Below are 18,487 nucleotides of genomic sequence, written 5' to 3' on the forward strand. Positions count from 1 at the left end.
TTGTTAAATTAAGTTAATTATGTTTGGCTGATCCAATTGTGTCTTCTATATGTTAAGATACTTGATTATCAGGTTACAGATTGCCTTAAACAATTCTATAAACCAAATGAATTGGTTAACCAGGGTGGAAATTTTGACCAGGTTTCATCCATGACATCCTAGTGCCACAAGGCACCTGAAATCCAGCCATGATGTAGTAAACATGCCCATTACTGGACAACCGCCAGGTTTAATAAACAGAAAAAGTATTACATCATTAAGAAAAACAAAGTTTTAAAATACATACTTTCTGTATTTGATGCACTTGGCGATTCCTTCAGTGTCGGTGTTGGAGTTGGTTCCTTTTTGTTCTTCTCCCCTTTCTTGCCTTCTCTCACAGCCTCTTTACTTTCATCACCCAGATCGATGACCAGTTCATTCTCAGAATCAGAATCAGAGCCTAGTCCCAAGTGCACTGTTGGCGAGTCAGTCTCATCTTTATTCCCTAGTTTCTCCTTTGCTGCCTGATGCAGACTTTTCATTTTCTCAACAAGTTCTTTGTCAGAGTCCCCATTTGCCTTTTCCTTTCCAGGCGCCTCATTTTTACCCACAGCAGAACTTGGACTGGTCTCTTGCTTCACTTCACCATGAGCCATTACCTGCTTTGGCTTCTTTTTCATAAAGGGTGAATCCTTCTCACTTCTGGCACTTTCCTTTTCCTCTCCCTCTTCTTGCCCATTATTTAGCTTGGGTCCTTCATCGCTGGCATATTCGCTGTCAGTGGTGTCTGATTTTTCTGAATCCTCAGAGTCACTGTGTTCAACTCCTGCATCAACATCTTCAGAGATTTCATTTATTCCTTGGGATAAAAATACGTTCAATTTTCAGACAGTACTGAATCAACATCTGGAATATCGTTAATCAAGCCTCAAAACAAATACCTACACACTTCAAAAGTTGATTATAAACATTACAGAACAGAGGAATATTCCTACACAAGGGGACACCAACTTCATGATTAGTAGCATTTCTTGCTTACCAATATACAATGCAATAATATGCAACGTGTCAAAACAAGTAATTGAATCACAATGACATCACGTGTGCAACAAAAATGGCAAGACTTTTCTCTGTGCCTGGTAATGCTTTTAAGCAGTGGTTCCATTTAAATAAGAAATAGGAGCAGGAGTAGGCCACACGGCCTCTCGAGCCTGCTACTCCATTCAATAAGATCATGGCTGATCTTTGACCTCAACTCCACTTTCCTGCCCTATCCCCATAACCCTTGATTCCCTAAGAGTCCAAAAATCTATCGAACTCAACCTTGAATATCTTCAAAAGACTCATCATCCACAGCTCTCTGGGGTAGAGAATTCCAAAGATTCACAACCCTCCGAGTGAAGAAATTCCTCCTCATCTCAGTCTTAAAAGGCCGACCCCTTATCATGAGACTATGGCCCCTAGTTCTAGACTCTCCAGCCAGGGGAAACAATCTCTCAGCATCTATCCTGTCAATCCCTCTCAGAATCTTTTATGTTTCAATGAGATCACCTCTCATTCTTCTAAACTCCAGAGAGTATAGGTCCATTCCACACAATCTCTCCTCATAGGACAAACCTCTCATCCCAGGAATCAATCAAGAGAACCTTTGTTGCACCACCTGTAAGGCAAATATATCCTTCCTTAGATAAGGAGACCAAAACTGTGCACAGTACTCCAGGTGTAGTATCACTAAAGCCCTGTACAATTGTAGCAAGACTTCCTTACTCTGTACTCCAACCCCCTAGCAATAAAGTCCAACATGCCATTTGCCTTCCTAATTGCTTGCTGTACCTGCATGCTAACTCTGTGTTTCTTGTACTAGTGCAAACAGAATTTATTCCACTTCAAAAGCTGCAAAGAAGGATAAGAGAGAGAAAGAAAAAAGGCAGAACTCTAAATCTGGGGTTCAAAAGGCATAAAACCATAAGGATGATGCTTGTGATTTAAAACTGTCATCTAAACCCCCAAGATCAGATTGCACCCCCCAAAATAAAAATCCCTCCAGGCTTTCTGCTTTTGTTTAAGCATAATATAATGCAAACTCTGTGAAATGTCTTTATTCAGTTACAAATACTTAGCATTTGCTCAGACGGTGGTTTTCAGCACCGATGGACTATAGATTGCAAAATTGCAGCAATTACAATCACAAATTGAATAACAATCAAAAATTGATCACTGAATATATCTAACCTGGATTAGGTTGCATGTGTGTGTGTTTGGGGAGCATTATAATTAACCACAAGGGATGCAGTTAAAGGGGTGACTAATGAGGGTTTAGTATATGAGGGAATAGATTCCATAATAAAACAAAGGAGACAAATATTGAATAGAGCCCTCTCAACATGTTAAGACTGCAGTGTACAAATGAATGAGAGTATCTCCACCTTAAGTTTCTCCCCTCATCACCTGAAGGTATAGCTTCTTGTTCCGAATATTGCAAAAAACCCTCTGGTAATTCAACCAAGTGGCAATTCTTCTCTGTGTGAGCTTAGAGTATTTGCTTCAGCAGGCTACTTGGTCATAGAGGGATCGCAATCTGTCCTCATTAGACGTCATGCACACGTACCTTCCAGCAGGGGTCACTGGTTATTATCAGGAGCAGGAACTCGAGCTGGTTTTTCCCAGCTGGGCTAGCTGTAGCTCTGCCTCATATCAGTTAAAAGCACCAACTGCAAATTGAAATACAGGAAACTCTTTTTTATCCGGCACCGACGGGACCGGCGTGGTGCCAGTTTATCAAAAAGTCCGGATTACAGAGAGGTATAGTAAAAGGTACGAGAGCTCCGTACAGAGCAACAAATCCAGGCTTCCCTGTTGCTTAGCAACAGGTGCAGGAACCCCAGCCACAAGATCCAGGTGTCCCTGTTGCTTAGCAACAGGTGCAGGAACCCCGGTTACACAGCCACAGATCCAGGAAAGGCCACTAATATGAAGTAAAACTTACCTGAACCTACTCCTGAATTTTGCCGGTTAACAGAGATTTCCGGTTATTTAGGTGCCGGTAAATCAAGAGTTTCCTGTATATATTTTCTGGGCTGCGTGGCTTTGTACCTTGTACTGTACTCTAAATGAGGCTATAGCATAAATGTGATTGGGTGCTACACTAGAATAGTGCTTAATAAAGCGCAAGACACATGTTGAGTGTTTTATTCAGCCGCCTGCCAATAAATCTTCAGTACAACCAAGTGATAAAATCTTTGCATTGAAATGCATACAAGTAAAATAGGCAAGAGTAAATGTGCAAGTGAAACAGAGTTAAAAATATTTTTAAATTATGACTTGGGTCTGGCAACTCCGGCAGCAGAGTGCTGGGCTCCCATCCAGATGGGAACAAGTGCCATTCTCTGCCTCAGAAATCATTCATACTGGACTTGCCTTCAGTGGATGGGTTTCAGCAGTTTATTTCTAGAATGTCAGTTAGACCGTTCATCAACATGCAGTACTCCATCTTGATAAAAAGGAACAGGGGAAATAAATTTGCCTCTCCAACACCCCATACCTCATCAGCCAATTAAACAGGAAGATTGTCAAACTGCCGACTCTCCTGCCTTCCTAACCAATAAACTGTGGAAGGAGATAGTTACAAAACTCATGAAGTCTAGGCTTTTTATTAAACTTCCCTATCTTCCAAAAAAAAACCCAAATGTTATTAAATCACAACACATTCTCACCTAGCTGTGCTTTACAACTTTCTATGGTCTTGTCGAGGTTAAGCAGGAAGCTACTCCGAACTGGCTGCTTTTTCGGTGAAGTGAGGAGCACGGGAGCTGACTGCAACACCGATTCACTCAGCTCTTTTAGATCCATCTCTGCTTTACTGCGATCTATTATATGAAAAGAAAGAGTAAAACATTAGTGAGATGGCAAGATCAATTTTGTAGAACCAATCTGATGCAAAGCTGTGTTAGAGATATCTGAAAAGATGGAGAGGTAAGCCACAGCCAAATTGCCACATGGGCAGCCCAATGGCACAGTATATTGGTGCACTAAAGTGCTGCACATTAGGGATGGTATGAAGACAAGGAGTTTGCCAATTCGGCTGGCTCATCAAAAGAGCCTTAGGCCAATAAATAGAATAGAACCTGAAAAGTTATTGGCACCTTAGGACCGAATTGGAAGTGAACAGTAGTGCTGCTGAAGACATAGAAAAAGTAATTTTGTAAATAACAGACAAAGGCAGAAAGCAAGTTTCCCACTGTATTAGACAAATATGTGCTTGATAGAGAACTTTAGGAAAAGCTGGCTGTTGTTTATCTGTGTACCTTTTGAACTCCAATATAGAATAAACAAAGTCTATAAAATAAATGGGGGCGTGTGGTATTGGGAACTAATTTGTTGAATCATTAAATTGGTACCAATTTTTAAAAAGGAAAATATACTTCCATTTCTACACATCTATACCCCTCCAAAAGGAATTAGTCTCTTCCTCCTTCACCCCTTTCCAGGACATGTCACACACCCCTGGACAATCTCATAAAACATGCACACACACACTTCTCCCGCCCAGTCTCTTTGTCTCACTGCACTTTGACCAGAAACACCACAAAACCAATGGAAGAACATTTCGTGGTCACAACTAACCAAGGTTTAGGTTAAGGATGCTGCCCGTAGGAGGGGTTTTCAAAGTCCTTTCTGATTTAGCAGCAATGGGAGTGGAGGACTGAGGAGAGAAGGGTTTTGGGCTGCCCGACACACTGCCAGCTTGACTCGTCTTCACAGATCCAGGAGAAGCTGAAAGAGGAAACAAACTGGATCAATGTGGAACTGGCGAAGAATTCCAGGTTTTCAACAATGTTTGTAACCTGCGCCACAACGGAGCTTAGAAAGTCAGTAGGAGGATAAAGGTTTGTTTATCCAACAACTGCACACAGTGTACAGTCAATGAACAGAATTTTCTGTTTAACCACTGAATATGGAATCCATCAGACCTATGAGGGACCCTTGCACAACTCTTCCTTCATTCGCGAGATCAACTTCATTCGCGAGATCAACTTCATTCACGAGATCAATTCCATATTCAATGGCAAGCCTTCAAATATCCCCACGGCCGCCAACCTCATAGTCCCCCAACCCAGCTTCTACCTCCTTCCCAAGATCCACAAACAGGACTGCCCTGGTAGACCCATCGTTTCAGCCTGTTCTTGCCCCACGGAACTTATCTCTTCCTATCTCGACTCTATTTTATCGCCCCTTGTCCAGTCTCTTCCCACCTACATCCGCAACTCTTCCGACGCCCTCCGCCACTTTAACAATTTCCAGTTTCCTGGCCCCAACCGCCTCCTTTTCACTATGGACGTACAATCCCTCTGCACCTCCATCCCCCACCAGGATGGCCTGAGGGCACTCTGCTTCTTCCTTGAACAGAGGCCCAACCAGTCCCCATCCACCACCACCCTCCTCCGCCTGGCTGAACTTGTTCTCACATTGAACAACTTCTTCTTTGACTCCACTCATTTCCTCCAAATCAAAGGTGTTGCTATGGGTACCCGCATGGGTCCTAGCTATGCCTGCCTTTTCGTGGGATATGTGGAACACTCTTTGTTCCAGTCCTACTTGGGTCCCCTCCCTCACCTCTTTTTCCGGTACATTGATGACTATCGGTGCCGTTTCCTGCTCTCGCCCTGAACTAGACAATTTCATTCACTTTGCTTCCAGCTTCCACCCTTCCCTCACCTTTACATGGTCCATCTCCGACTCTTCCCTTCCCTTCCTCGACTTCTCCGTCTCCATCTCTGGGGATAGGTTATTGACTAACATTCACTACAAGCCCACTGACTCCCAGCGCTACCTGGACTACACTTCCTCCCACCCCGCCTCCTGTAAGGACTCTATTCCATTCTCCCAGTTTCTCCGTCTCCGCCACATCTGCTCTGACGATGCCACCTTCCACACCAATGCTTCCGACATGTCTTTCTTTTTCCTCAACCGGGGGTTCCCCTCTACTGTGGTTGACACGGCCCTCAACCGTGTCCGTTCTATCTCCCGCACTTCTGCCCTCACCCCTGCCCCTCCCTCTCGGAACCACGACAGAGCTCCCCTTGTCCTCACCTTTCACCCCACCAGCCTCCACATTCAACGGATCATCCTCCGCCATTTCTGCCACCTCCAGCGTGATCTCACCACCAAACGCATCTTATCCTCACCTCCCCTTTCAGCATTCCGTAGGGTCCGCTCCCACAGCGACACCCTAGTCCACTCCTCTATCACCCCCAGCACCCCTTCCCCTTCGCCCGGCACCTTCCCGTGCAAGCGCAGGAGATGCAACACATGCCCTTATACCTCCCCCCTTCCCACTGTCCATGGCCCCAAACACCCCTCCCAGGTGAAACAGCGATTTACTTGTACTTCTTGCAATCTAGTACACTGTATTCGCTGCTCACGATGTGGTCTCCTCTATATGGAGGAGACCAAACGCAGATTGGGTGACCGCTTTGCGGAACACCTCCATTCAGTCCGTAAGGGGGACCCCGAGCTTCCGGTCGCCCATCACTTTAATTCACTGCTCCACTCCCACTCAGACCTCACCGTCCTCGGCCTCTTGCATTGTTCCACGGAAGCTCAGCGTAAGCTCGAGGAACAGCACCTCATCTTTCGATTAGGCACTTTACAGCCCTCTGGACTCAACATAGAGTTCAACATTTTCAGATCATAACCTCGGCCCCTATCACATATATATTTTTTATCCACACTTTTTGTTTGTGCTTTTTTTTCCCCCACATGGCAGCTGTCTTTCATTCTGCCTGCACAATTCACACTCCATCTAGAGCCATCCTTTGTTTCTTAACCTGTCCCATTACCATCTCCTCTTGCCTTGAATATCTCTTAATGTCTCTTCTCTTCCCTTCCATCCTATCACACACCTTCCCTTTTGTTCTTTCATCCCCTCCCCAATTTCCCAGCCCCTAAACTTGCTTTAAAATCTGTTCCTTTTCCTGCTTTTTTCCAGTTCTGATGAAAGGTCTTCGACCTGAAACGTTAACTCTGTTTCTCTCTCCACGGATGCTGCCTGGCCTGCTGAGTTTTTTCCCAGTGTTTTCTGTTGTTATTTCAAATATCCCCACATTTCCCTTTTGTTCATTTAGAATCACAATGATGCAATAAGTCTCGATCAAGTCTCTGAACAAATCTCTCGAGACAGTTGGCAACTCAACTGACAAAGCAGCAGTCCCCACTACTTGAAAGGTGACCTTTACATGCTGGTGACATCATCTCTACAATACAGTATTCACCATTCAAATGAAAATGACATGTAAAAGTATTATTTAAAACCCAAGAGCATCTATTTTTAAACCTTTTCACTATGCCTGCACAAATTCTCCGGAGTGTCTGTCCAACACCGGCCAGCATGAATCATTTCTGCCTCCCAATGAAATTAGAAGGAGGCAATCACCTGTATCTTGGTTCACTATATGAATAATGTCATTGTGGCTCTGTGCTCAGATATCACCCCCTGCTCTACTATGAAGTCTGCAAAACAGAAGTCACCTTCCTCAGTGGAAGACAACCTAACAATCAACCGTAATCTAAAATCCAATATCTTTGAGACAACTTACCGCCAAGCTGCATTATGCAAACAGAGGGAATTATATAGAAATGAGTTTATGTCAATCAAATTCATAAGCATAAATTTTGCTGGGGCCAAAGAGGTTGAACCCCTCCCATAGGGTGCTTTCACATATTTTCAGGAAAAAGCAGATTTATGTCCTCTCCTCTTTCTCCCCCTCCCCCCACACCCAAGATGATAATTCTTAAGTTGGGGGATCATACCTGTGCTCCGGTCAATGAAATCCATGGACTCCTCACTTGCACTGAAGTGACTGGAAGCCGCTTTCATACTCTTCTCTGCAGGTTCAGTTTCTAGATCAGAACCAGTGTGCACTGAAGAGTTTGTGCTCATTGGCGAGCGGGGCATGTCCGTTAGTGAAATTCTCCGACTGGGGCCACTGATCAACATGGGCTTGCTGAGAACTATTTTTGGTGATGCTGTCATATCGAAGTTTAATTTAATTTTCTCATATTTATCAGGCTTAGCAGTCCCTGCTGCTGGGTTCTGGGGATCTTTTAACATCTGGAATTGGTTGTTGGGAGTGTATGGTGACCGGAAAGATGCATAATTGAATACTCCAAACTTTTTACGAATGTTCTCCACATACACCTCCATTTCTTGCATTGCACTGTTGAAGATACTTTTAGTCTTTTTCACAGAAAAGGGAATTTCCTTAGACATGAGGTAGCAGTTATTTATTGGAACCCAGGCCCTGCATGTAAAAAACAGAAAATGTATTTATTAAAAGGTGAAATCAAAATAATTAGCTTTGCTTCAAGGACTAATATTTTTCCTGTTACATTTCTGTATTTCTCATCGGCTCCGAATGACAAAAGACATTTTATTTATGAAGGCATACAGGTGACCTTTTCTCAGACCACTTTCTTTGATCCAACTATTGGGAAGTACTGTACAAGAGAAAATCCTGGGAGCCATCGTATCAATTTCTCCCCTTCGCACCAAGTCCCGTTCACCCATCACCCCTGTGCTCGCTGACCTACATTGGTTCCCGATCTGGCAACGGTTCAATTTTAAAATTATCATCTTTGTTTTCAAATCCCTCCATGGCCTCGCCCCTCCCTATCTCTGTAACCTCCTCCAGCCCAAGAACCCTCAGAGATCTCTGTGCTCCTCCAATTCTGGCCTCTTCCATATCCCCGATTTTCTTCGCTGCACCATTGGCAGCCGTGCCTTCAGCTTCCTAGGTCCTAAGCTCTGGAATTCCTTCCCTAAACCTCTCTGCCTCTCTCTCCCTCTTTTAATACGCTTCTTGAAAACTACCTATTTGACCAAGCTTTTGGTCACCTGTCCTAATATCTCCTTACGTGGTCTGGAGCAAATTTTGTTTGATAATCGCTCCTGTGAAGGGCCTTGGGATGTTTTGCTACATAAAAAGATGCTATATAAATGAAAGCTGTTGTTGTCATTGGAATAGAAAAATGTAAATTCAGGCCGCAACTAGACAAATTGCAATAATACCAGGTAGGAATCAGAGTCCATCCAGGATGGGCCTGTTGAGAAGAACCATTCCTCAAGTGAGATGTTGAAGCAAAATCCCATTATTCATTCAGCAAGTGAGAGGGGAATAGTGTCCTGGCCAAAACTGTCAGCCTTGGCTCTGTCGCAGCACTGTTGCCTCGGAGTCAGAACATTGGTCTTCTCTTTTGTATGAGACATTGAGGTGAGGCCCTGTTTGCCCTCTCTGGTGGATGTACAAGATACCATGGCACTATTTAAAGAACAGCAGAGGAGTTCTCCCAGTGGCCTGGCCAACACCTAAAATAAATGATCTGGTCATTTATTTGATTGCTGTTTGTGGGAGCTTGCTGTGCGCAAGTTGGCTGCTGCGTTTCCTACATTACAAGAGTGGCTACACTTCAAAAAAAATACTTTGGGACGTCCGAAGGTTGTGAAGGTGCAAGTCTTACTTTATTTCTTAATTCTTGAATTAAACTTCAACTCTCAACTCCCATGTTAAAAGGAGATTATGTAATCTTCCTGGTCAATTCTAATTAAACATTTTGACATGAAACTTTGATACATAAATAGAAGCCACAGCAATTCAACAGGGAAGTGCGGCAACCACTTCTTCTGTATATTTGGGAGTATGGGGAGAACCACAGTGCCCATTTCCCCTCTCCTGTACATGGAATGCTTTGCTAATATGGAGCACCTCTTTGTCTGATGGGCAAAGAACAGTCTACACTCACAACATCTGTCAAATTTGAGTGAACAAGCCGAATCCTGCGACCATGGAGATACAAGGATTTACCTTCCTCCTCGCCTGAAGGTAATGACGTCTTGCTGGGACGTGGTTCTGCAGGCAGCTGGTGCGTTGCCCAACTGGCTAATTATATGTGAGCCTTGACAGCGAGTGTGCTGGCTCTTATACTATGGAGGAGAAATCACAGCCGAGCGGAGCTCAATCCTATCCTCAGCAATCATACAATACCAACAAGCAATCCCTGTTGAAAATGCACATCAGAAGCAGGAACCTTAGCCAATATTTCCTGTGCTTAATCCACAGGTGCCAAAGCCAATTGTAGCACCATCATCGCCCCACAGCACGGAACCTGGTACCCTCTCGCTCTATATGGCTCAGCTACTCACCTATCCAGGAGGACAGGATTTTGTTTTTAAACTGCTGGTATAAGAATGCCATTAAATTTAAAAAACACCTGGCTACTGTTCCAAGTTGACATATTGGTCTAGAATTTCTCATTATAAAGCCAACAGCAACCCATTAAATGAACACGTTCCTGTCAGCATTACAATCAGCCACTTAGTATATTAGTACCAATAATATAATATAGGAGGAAGAAAGTGAAAAAATGTGCTTAAGCCAATATGTTTCCTTTGTGGAGCCCTTAAATTTATCACCTCCAACGGTTACCATCACTATTGACAGTTCTGTAATTAAAAGTATTTCATCCTGGTGCTGTGCTCATGATAGGGTACAGCCCGAGTCTAGGACAAAACTCCACAATTATACGGCAGGGTGTTGTTTCCCTCCCCACCCCATTTTAAGTGGACACAGTATGAACATTTCACAACCCTAGTTACATTTTACTGAAATTATAGATAGAACTGCTGACAAATACATATCATAGGATTCAGATGAATAGTCCATGGTATAGTGTTATCTTCTGTAGCTTTCCATTACACAGAATACAAATGCCAAATGTTTTAAGAAATGGGGACTCTGTCTGCCGAGGGAAGCAGCTGAATCAGTGTTACATCCAGTGTAGATTGGTGCACAGGAGGGAAGCAGCTGAATCAGTGTTACATCCAGTGTAGATTGGTGCATAGGAATCTTATTAAAAACAAATTACCATATATAATAAAAGATCAACTCTCACCTGTCATGCTGCCCAAAGAAACGTGCATCGACCTGTCCATCCTTGTCCCGCAGTGCTTTTGCAGGCCAAAAGGGAAAGCCTTTAAGTTTAGCCCAGACAAGTGGGTGGGGGTTACTCTGTATAAAAAAATACAAGGGGGGGAGGGGGGGGTGAACCTATAAATCTTACAACACAAGAACAGAAGAACTGTTTAAAGATCTCTGCAATGCTGAACAGAAGAGAGTTGTACAAGTTCAATGCAAACAATTCCAACTGAAGCAGATTAAGAATTGTAATATATTCAAGAAGGAGTTAGATATCTTTCTTAAGGCTAAAGGGATCAAGGGATATGGGGAGAAGGCAGGGACAGGGTACTGAATTTGGATGATCAGCCATGATCTCATTGAATGGCGGAGCAGGTTCGAGGGGCCGAATGGCCTACTCCTATCTTCTATGTTTCTATGTAATTATTATATAATAGATAAACATAACTTTTCAATGGAATGCAGTGGCACAGCCTGCCTGTGCATCAACACCGCAGGTCTTAGAATATGAATAGCATTTGAAAGGGCAACTCGACCAGCACACCTGGCAGCTACTTATATAGACAGCATTATGAGATCTGGGAATATTTTGCTGGCTCTCCCGAGTTAAGAGATGCTATGCTTCATGGCGAGAGAGAACTGAAGAGCGGGGCCCTGTTATTTGCAACATACATTATTACAATGAAACAATCAGACTGTGTTGCAAAGCCTCAACAGTAAAGACAGGAAATTAAGCATAGCCAGCTTTACTTTGAAAACTGTCTCAAAAATATTACTGGAACATTCATACATAGCCAACTGCAAAACTCGATGTTGCACTTGTTTTGAAATAACTTTATTGGAATTGGTATTATATATCTTGAACACGAGGTGGCACTATATCACAAGGGCTACATAGTTTCTTCCTTCAGAAGTTCAGTGGCAAAAGAGTAGCAGCATTTCACGAACGTGATCATACAAATTTATGAAAAACACTGAAGTCTGAAGAATGCGATTACCCTCTGCCTGAACAGTGGCAGACCTACCCCACTCGACCAAAAAAGGACTCAAATGATTAAATTTGCTGAAGGCCGAGACATGAAAAAAGATAAATGAAAAGGTATAGACGAGAAGGAAATAAACAAACTATTTATCTTTGACAGAGGACTGGAGGATAGAAGTACAAAATTCACAATCCTTGAGCAAGGTTAGAAATTAGAACGCCGACCCAAAATATAGGATAATGGATATTTGGAGTGAACTCCCAGAGAAGATAACAGACTCGGTTAACTGGCATCTTTAAAAAGCATGGCATTGATACCTGATGAGAAGTGAGATGGAGGGTTTTAGTGAATAATAAAACTGCTTGAACTTCCTATTCCCCCAGTAGAGTGCAGTGAAGGAAAATATTTTTCCCTGAAGTAGGGACTCAACAGGGGTGAGGGAAGGAAGACCAAGATAGAATAATCATGCATGGATTCTGGGAGGGAGTGAGCTGAATGGCCCTGCCCTGCTCTGGATTCTTTTAAGCCACTAGCAATGCCATAATGCAAACCAAAGGTCATGAAAGGTCAATTGTTTGATTAAAGCAACAATTGACATTGATCAATTAATTCCCCACTGAAAAGTAGATTGATTTTGAAAAAGTAACTATTGCAAATTTAAACACACACACACGAATCCTAACTATGGCACTATGGCTCTGCTCACGGAACACCAGAGGATGTGTTGTTTTATAATGGCAGGGCATTATACTATGTAAATCACAATATGTTATTCTACTGTTAAAGTTCAGTTATGGAGATTTACGAGGATGTTGCCAGGACTGGAGAATTTTAGCTATGAGGAAAGATTGAATAGGATGGGGCTGTGTTCTTTGGAACAGAGGAGGCAGAGGGGAGATTTAATTGAGGTGTATAAAATTATGAGGGACCCAGATAGAGTAGATAGGAAGGACCTATTTCCCTTAGCAGAGGGGTCAATAACCAGGGGGCATAGATTTAAAGCAATTGGTAGAAGGATTAGAGGGGAGTTGAGGAGAACTTTTTTCACCCAGAGGGTGGTGGGGGTCTGGAACTCACTGCCTGGAAAGGTGGTAGAGGCAGAAACCCTCACCACATTTAAAAAGTACTTTGATATGCATTTGAAGTCCTGTAACCAACAGGGCTATGGACCAAGAGCTGGAAGGTAGGATTAGGCTGGATAGCTCTTTTTGTCTGGCAAAGACACAATGGGCCGAATAGCCTCCTTCTGTGCCATAAATTTGTATGATTCTATGTGCAACAGTGCATCCCTTTGAAGCCACAAGGTATAATTGCTCTACCTTCTTGGATCAATTAAGCCTAACTGTTCTTCAGCAAATCCTCAGGTCAATTAGAGGTTAGACTGGTTTAAAATGCAACTTCTGAAGTCAATTAGAAGGTATTTTGGCCTAGAAATTGGGTATAGCCCCGCTTGAGGCGTTAGAACTGGCGCTGCGCAAAGTTTATAGCCAGACGAAACTTATCGCCGCCTGGCGCGATATTGGGTTGCATCGCCCCTAAAGGGGATTGAGGCGCGAATTCAGGCGTTACACGGGACTCCTAAGGCGCTAATCTTCCGGCGCAACCCAATATCGGAGCGGACGGGCGCAGCGCAGGTGCTCCCTATTACTGATGACCACGAGACTTCCAGGCGCCGGCCAGCTCTTAAAGGGGTGGGTCAGTCAGCTTCAGCATCCACACTCTTCGCCTTGCAGGCCTCAGAATCGGCGCAGGCCCTTCTCTGGCGCTAAAAACTTGGACCAGATGGAGAAGGTGAGACAGAGAGCAGAGCGCTTCACCAATGAGGCTCTGGAGCAATTGGTGGCCGCAGTGGAGCGCCGGCAAGATGTTCTCTACCCAGACAATGGCACGAGGCCGAATCATAAGGACTACCGACGAGCTTGGAGGGATGTATGCCAGAGGGTCAACTCCAGCAGCATGGTGACCAGGAGCCCTGTCCAACGCAGAAAGAAATTCAACGACCTCACTCGGGTCGTGAGGGTGAGTGTTGTTTCTGCAAACTTCTGCATCCCTTCATTTGCACCTGACTTTATGGCTACAGGGTGGGCTGTGCCCCATTGGCCATCTGCCAGCAAGCACCCATGGCCCTTTCTGGGCATACACATGCACATTTGACTCAAGGCGTCATGTAAGGGCTCTTGCACCATGGGGGGGCATGAGATGATCACTCAGGGCATCATGTAAGGGCTCTTCCACCATGGGGGGCATGAGATGATCACTCAGGGCATCATGTAACATAACTTCCCCTCCTTTCCCCTGCAGTCCAAGCTGGCGAGGATTGGCAAAGACCAGCTTCGCACCGGTGGAGGACCTCCACAAGTGGTCACTCTCACGGATCTCGAGGAGAGTCCACCAGATTCTTGGAGGACACCTGAGTGGTCCTGTAACCACTGCAGCTGCCGACCCCATTGTCGACAGCGATGGTAAGGTTCTCACCTTTTACAACTGTCTCCTTCCACTTGTTCCCCCCGCCAGCATGCTTTCTCACTGTGGACCCATGTCATAGCCTTGCCGCAATCTGGCATCCCTTGCTGCCAAGCTGTCCTTTTGCTAAAGCCACTCTTCCACCTCCCTGCTTTCAGATGCTGCATCACCAGCTCGGGAGCCGGGCCCTCAAGCTGCCAGTGCCAGTGCCTCCGAAGGCTCAATGAGAAAATTACTGTCCAACAGAAGGTCAGCAACTCTCTCCAGCAACGATCAGAATGGCCAGCCCAAATGGCTGCAGCTTTTATACTAGTGCTGTCCCCTTTAAATAGCACCCCCTGAGTCCGAGAAGGGCCTGGGAACGCTCCATCCAACTGTCACTAATAGCGCCAGGCGAAAAGGTTGCGGGCGCCACCGAATATCCGGTCCCGGGCGCCAAAAAGGCGTTGCACACTGAAATGACGTCATGATCTGCCTGCGCCCGCGGGCGAGTGGAAAGAGTTAGCGCCGGCGCTAAAAGGATACTCAATATGGGAGGTGGCACTATATTCACTGCGCCCGCCCGAAAATTGGGTAACGCCCCAATTCTCGGGCTCTTTAGGCGCTAATCGCTGGCGCTACCAACCGAATTTCTAGGCCTTTGTGTTGCTGGGAAGTTGTTCACTAGGTTGTGCGCTTGATTGGCTTTCTTTCTTTTATTCCTAAAGCCAAAGTGTAATGGCTGCATTTCAAAACGTACATACCGACAGTGAAGATATAGCTCAACATTTCAGAGTCCTAAAGGTAACTAATACTTAACTAACAGTCAAGATCCTTAATAACTTAGAAAACAAAAAGAAAAGGATTAAGTTAAAGCCCAAGCGCTCTTGTTGAGTGGACAAGCAACACTCCGTTACTATGGACACTCGGAGGGTTGTCATTTACAGTTCCATCAGTGAACTCCCAACTTACACAAGGCTCGCAGAACCAGTTGTCTCTCTTCTGGCATGCTGCCAAATAGCATTCCGGACAAACTTCAATCTCATTCATCTATTTTTTTTTAAAGAAAATAAAGCACATTAGGTTGAAACTAATTACTTTCTTCAGTACAAACACAGTACAACAGACATAAGAAAAACCATTAATGTTGAAAATCTGAAATACAAGACAGAAAATGAACAGCAGTGTCTGAAAGAGAAAAAGAGGAAATCAGATTCTATGAAGGATTTCACCAGAAAGGTTAGCCTAGCTTTTCTCTTTCAGATGCTGAATGACCTGAATGGGATGTTTAACATTGTGTTTTTATTTTATGTATAATATAGGTTTGATCTAGAGTAAAAGATCCTTCTGCACTGCCTCAATAATGGAAAAAAAACAGAAGTGCAGTTGTGATAAGACACCATATAACTGTCTTGTTTATACTTACTTCATGCTCGCAGATTTTAATGATCACCTTCGCTGTTGCTGTTAATTTGTGATTGGCTGCAATACAAAAATCTATTATTGACTTTAAAAACAGAACAGTACAGTATTAACATTTCATTCAATAACATGGGGTGTACATCTAATAATGACACTGTATTGCATATTTCTGATATTGCACTTTGACTACATGTCCACTTGGCTAAGTGGTAACACTCTTATCTCTGAACCAGAAGGTTGTGGGTTCAAGGCCCACTCCAGGAGTTGAGCACAATCTACATGGACACTTCAGTGCAGGAGTGAAGGAGTGCTACATCGTCAGAAATGCCATCGTTCGGAGGAGATTGAGGCGCTTTCCACCTGTTCGGGTGAACGTAAAAGATCCCATTTCCAAAGAAGAGCAGAAAGTTCTCCCAAGTGTTTTCTTTCTCCTAGGCTGCAATGTACTGTTGAAAATGATTCTTCATTTTGTCATTCCTCAGATTGCCAATGGGGGATAAAGAGTACCACAAAATGGAGCTTTTCAAAATTGTGTGTGTAATACATTAAAAATGCAAAGGACTATTTACATTGCTTCCGTAAAAATACAGCTGGGCCTGGAAGCAAGCATGCAAACACTTGGCAGATTCATCTAAAATTCCTGACTTTAGTGGAGGTGTGACCAACTTTAAAATACCAGTGTCCATACGCTTACACTGGGGCCACAGTTTTATTGCACTGCCATTTTCAAGTAAAAGAGGTTATAGCTCCTCATTAGCTCAGGTGAGTTTGCCCATTGAGTAGTTGAGCCATAAGGGCCAAGAAAGTCCCATATTTTGATCCCCAGTCTGTACTTAGTTAGCTGTCCTCAGCTGGGGTGGCAACGGGACATTACAATCAAACTGAACATTCTGGGGCAGGGAGAAGGAAAAAGTTGCTACTCAATCATTAACCAGCAACCCTTACTGGAAAGTGCATGTTTAGAGATTGGTGAGGACAGCATCAGATAAAGCATGTTATGCCTCTTGTAGTCAAATTATTTTTTATTCAGCCTCGAATGTGGGTATTGTTGGCAAAACCAGCAATTATTGCCCATCCTTAGCTGCCCTTTGGTGGTGATGAGCATTCTTCTTGAAATGCTGCAGTCTGTGTGACGAAGGTGGTTAGGAGTTCCAGGATTTTACTCAGCGACGATGAAGGAATGGCAATATATGTCCAAGTCAGGATGTGTGTATGATTTGGAAGTGATGGTGCTCCCATCCACCTGTTGCCCTTGTCCTTCTAGGTGATGAAAGTTGTGGGTTTGGGAAGTGCTGCCAAGGAAGTCTTGGGCGAGTTTCTGCAGTGCATTCAGTAGATAGTACACAGTGCGCCGATGGTGGAAGGAGTGGATGTTTAAGGCAGTGGATGGGGTGCTGATCAAGCGGACTGCTTTGTCCTGGATAGTGTCTAGTTTCTTAAGTGTTGTTGGAGCAGTACTCATCCAAACAAGTGGAGAGCATTCCATCACACTCCTGACTTAAAGACAAAGAAGAATTTGCATTTATAGTTCCTTGTTGGCGGTAGAGAGTCTTTGGGGAGTCAGGAGGTGAGCCACTCGCCACAGAATACCCAGCCTCTGACCTGTGCTAGTAGCCATGGCATTTATGTGGCTGAAATGAATAGCCTCCAATGACCACAGCCATCTTTCTTTGTGCCAGGTAGGACTCCAGCCACTGGAGAGTTTTCCCCCAATCCCCATTGACTTTAGTTTTATTAGGGCTCCTTGGCGCCACATGCTGTGAAAAGCTGCCTCGATGTCAAGGGCAGTGACTCTCACCTCGCCTCTGAAATTCAGCTGTGTCCATGTTTGGACCAAGATTATATTGAAGTCTGGAGCAAAGTGGTTCTGGCAGAATCCAAACTGAGCATCAGTGAGCAGGTTATTGGTGAGTAAGTGATAGCACTGTTGGTGACTCCTTCCATTACCTTGCTGATGATTGGGTGTAGGCTGATGGGGCAGTAATAGGCCTTGTTGGATCTGTCCTGCTTTTTGTGGATAAGGGCATACCTGGGCAATTTTCCACATTGTTGGTTAGATGCTAGTACTGTAGCTGTACTGGAACAGCTTAGCTAAGGGCACAGCTAGTTCTGGAGCACAGGTCTTCAGCACTACTACCAGGATATTGTCAGGCCCATAACCTTTGCTGTGTCCAGAGCACTCAGCCATTTGTTGGCATGACTCGAATTGGCTGAAGACTTGCCTCTGTGACCTTAGGAGGAAGCCTGCTGACAGTGTCAAAGCTCAAACATGAATAGCTTGGTGAAGTATCAGAAGGCACCTGGCAAGGAGTCAACTCAGCATGGAGGAGGGGAGAAAATTGGCAAGAGAAAAAAAAAATTGACTGCTCATCTGTCATCTCAATGTAAAACAAATTTTAAACCAGTGCAATTCCCCTTCAGTCAAAGTGTTGGTATCTCTCATGTCCCATTTCCATGCTCTCTGCTGCAAATCTAGTCAGTGGCAGTCCTTCACCAGCTCGGTGCGTAAATGTTCCAGATGCGCAACATACATGAAGGGTCTCAGGCTTAATCTTCAGTCAGCATCAGGATAGCAGACCTCAGCCAGAGCAGCAGTGAGGCACTATATAACTAACTTCAGTCTCCCTTGGCAATGGAGGCAAAGGGAATGGAGAGAAAAAAAAACAAACAGCAAATGCTCCCACTCTTGGT

General features: G+C 44.3%; 1 protein-coding gene across 14 annotated transcripts in view; it reads right to left on the reverse strand.

Moving 5' to 3' along the window:
* zmynd8 (zinc finger, MYND-type containing 8) overlaps positions 1 to 18,487 on the reverse strand; it is a 96,679-nt gene that overhangs the window by 21,483 nt on the left and 56,709 nt on the right. For 9 of the 14 annotated variants that reach the window (XR_015080670.1, XM_086005696.1, XM_086005689.1 and 6 more), the window contains 7 exons: positions 15,801 to 15,871; positions 15,347 to 15,424; positions 10,927 to 11,042; positions 7,789 to 8,279; positions 4,603 to 4,752; positions 3,693 to 3,845; positions 287 to 838 (listed from right to left, as the gene is read on the reverse strand). Coding sequence is in view for 13 of the 14 variants with exons in the window: in XM_086005696.1 (XP_085861822.1) it covers positions 287 to 838; positions 3,693 to 3,845; positions 4,603 to 4,752; positions 7,789 to 8,279; positions 10,927 to 11,042; positions 15,347 to 15,424; positions 15,801 to 15,871 (1,611 nt within the window). In the remaining variant the exon portion in view is untranslated. The remainder of the gene's footprint in view (positions 1 to 286; positions 839 to 3,692; positions 3,846 to 4,602; positions 4,753 to 7,788; positions 8,280 to 10,926; positions 11,043 to 15,346; positions 15,425 to 15,800; positions 15,872 to 18,487) is intronic. The other 5 variants (XM_086005690.1, XM_086005686.1, XM_086005697.1 and 2 more) reach the window with 4 other exon arrangements.

This window comes from Somniosus microcephalus, chromosome 13 (genome assembly GCF_052327205.1).
Source record: "Somniosus microcephalus isolate GS21.2 chromosome 13, FLI_Smic_1.0, whole genome shotgun sequence".
NCBI lineage: Eukaryota > Metazoa > Chordata > Chondrichthyes > Squaliformes > Somniosidae > Somniosus > Somniosus microcephalus.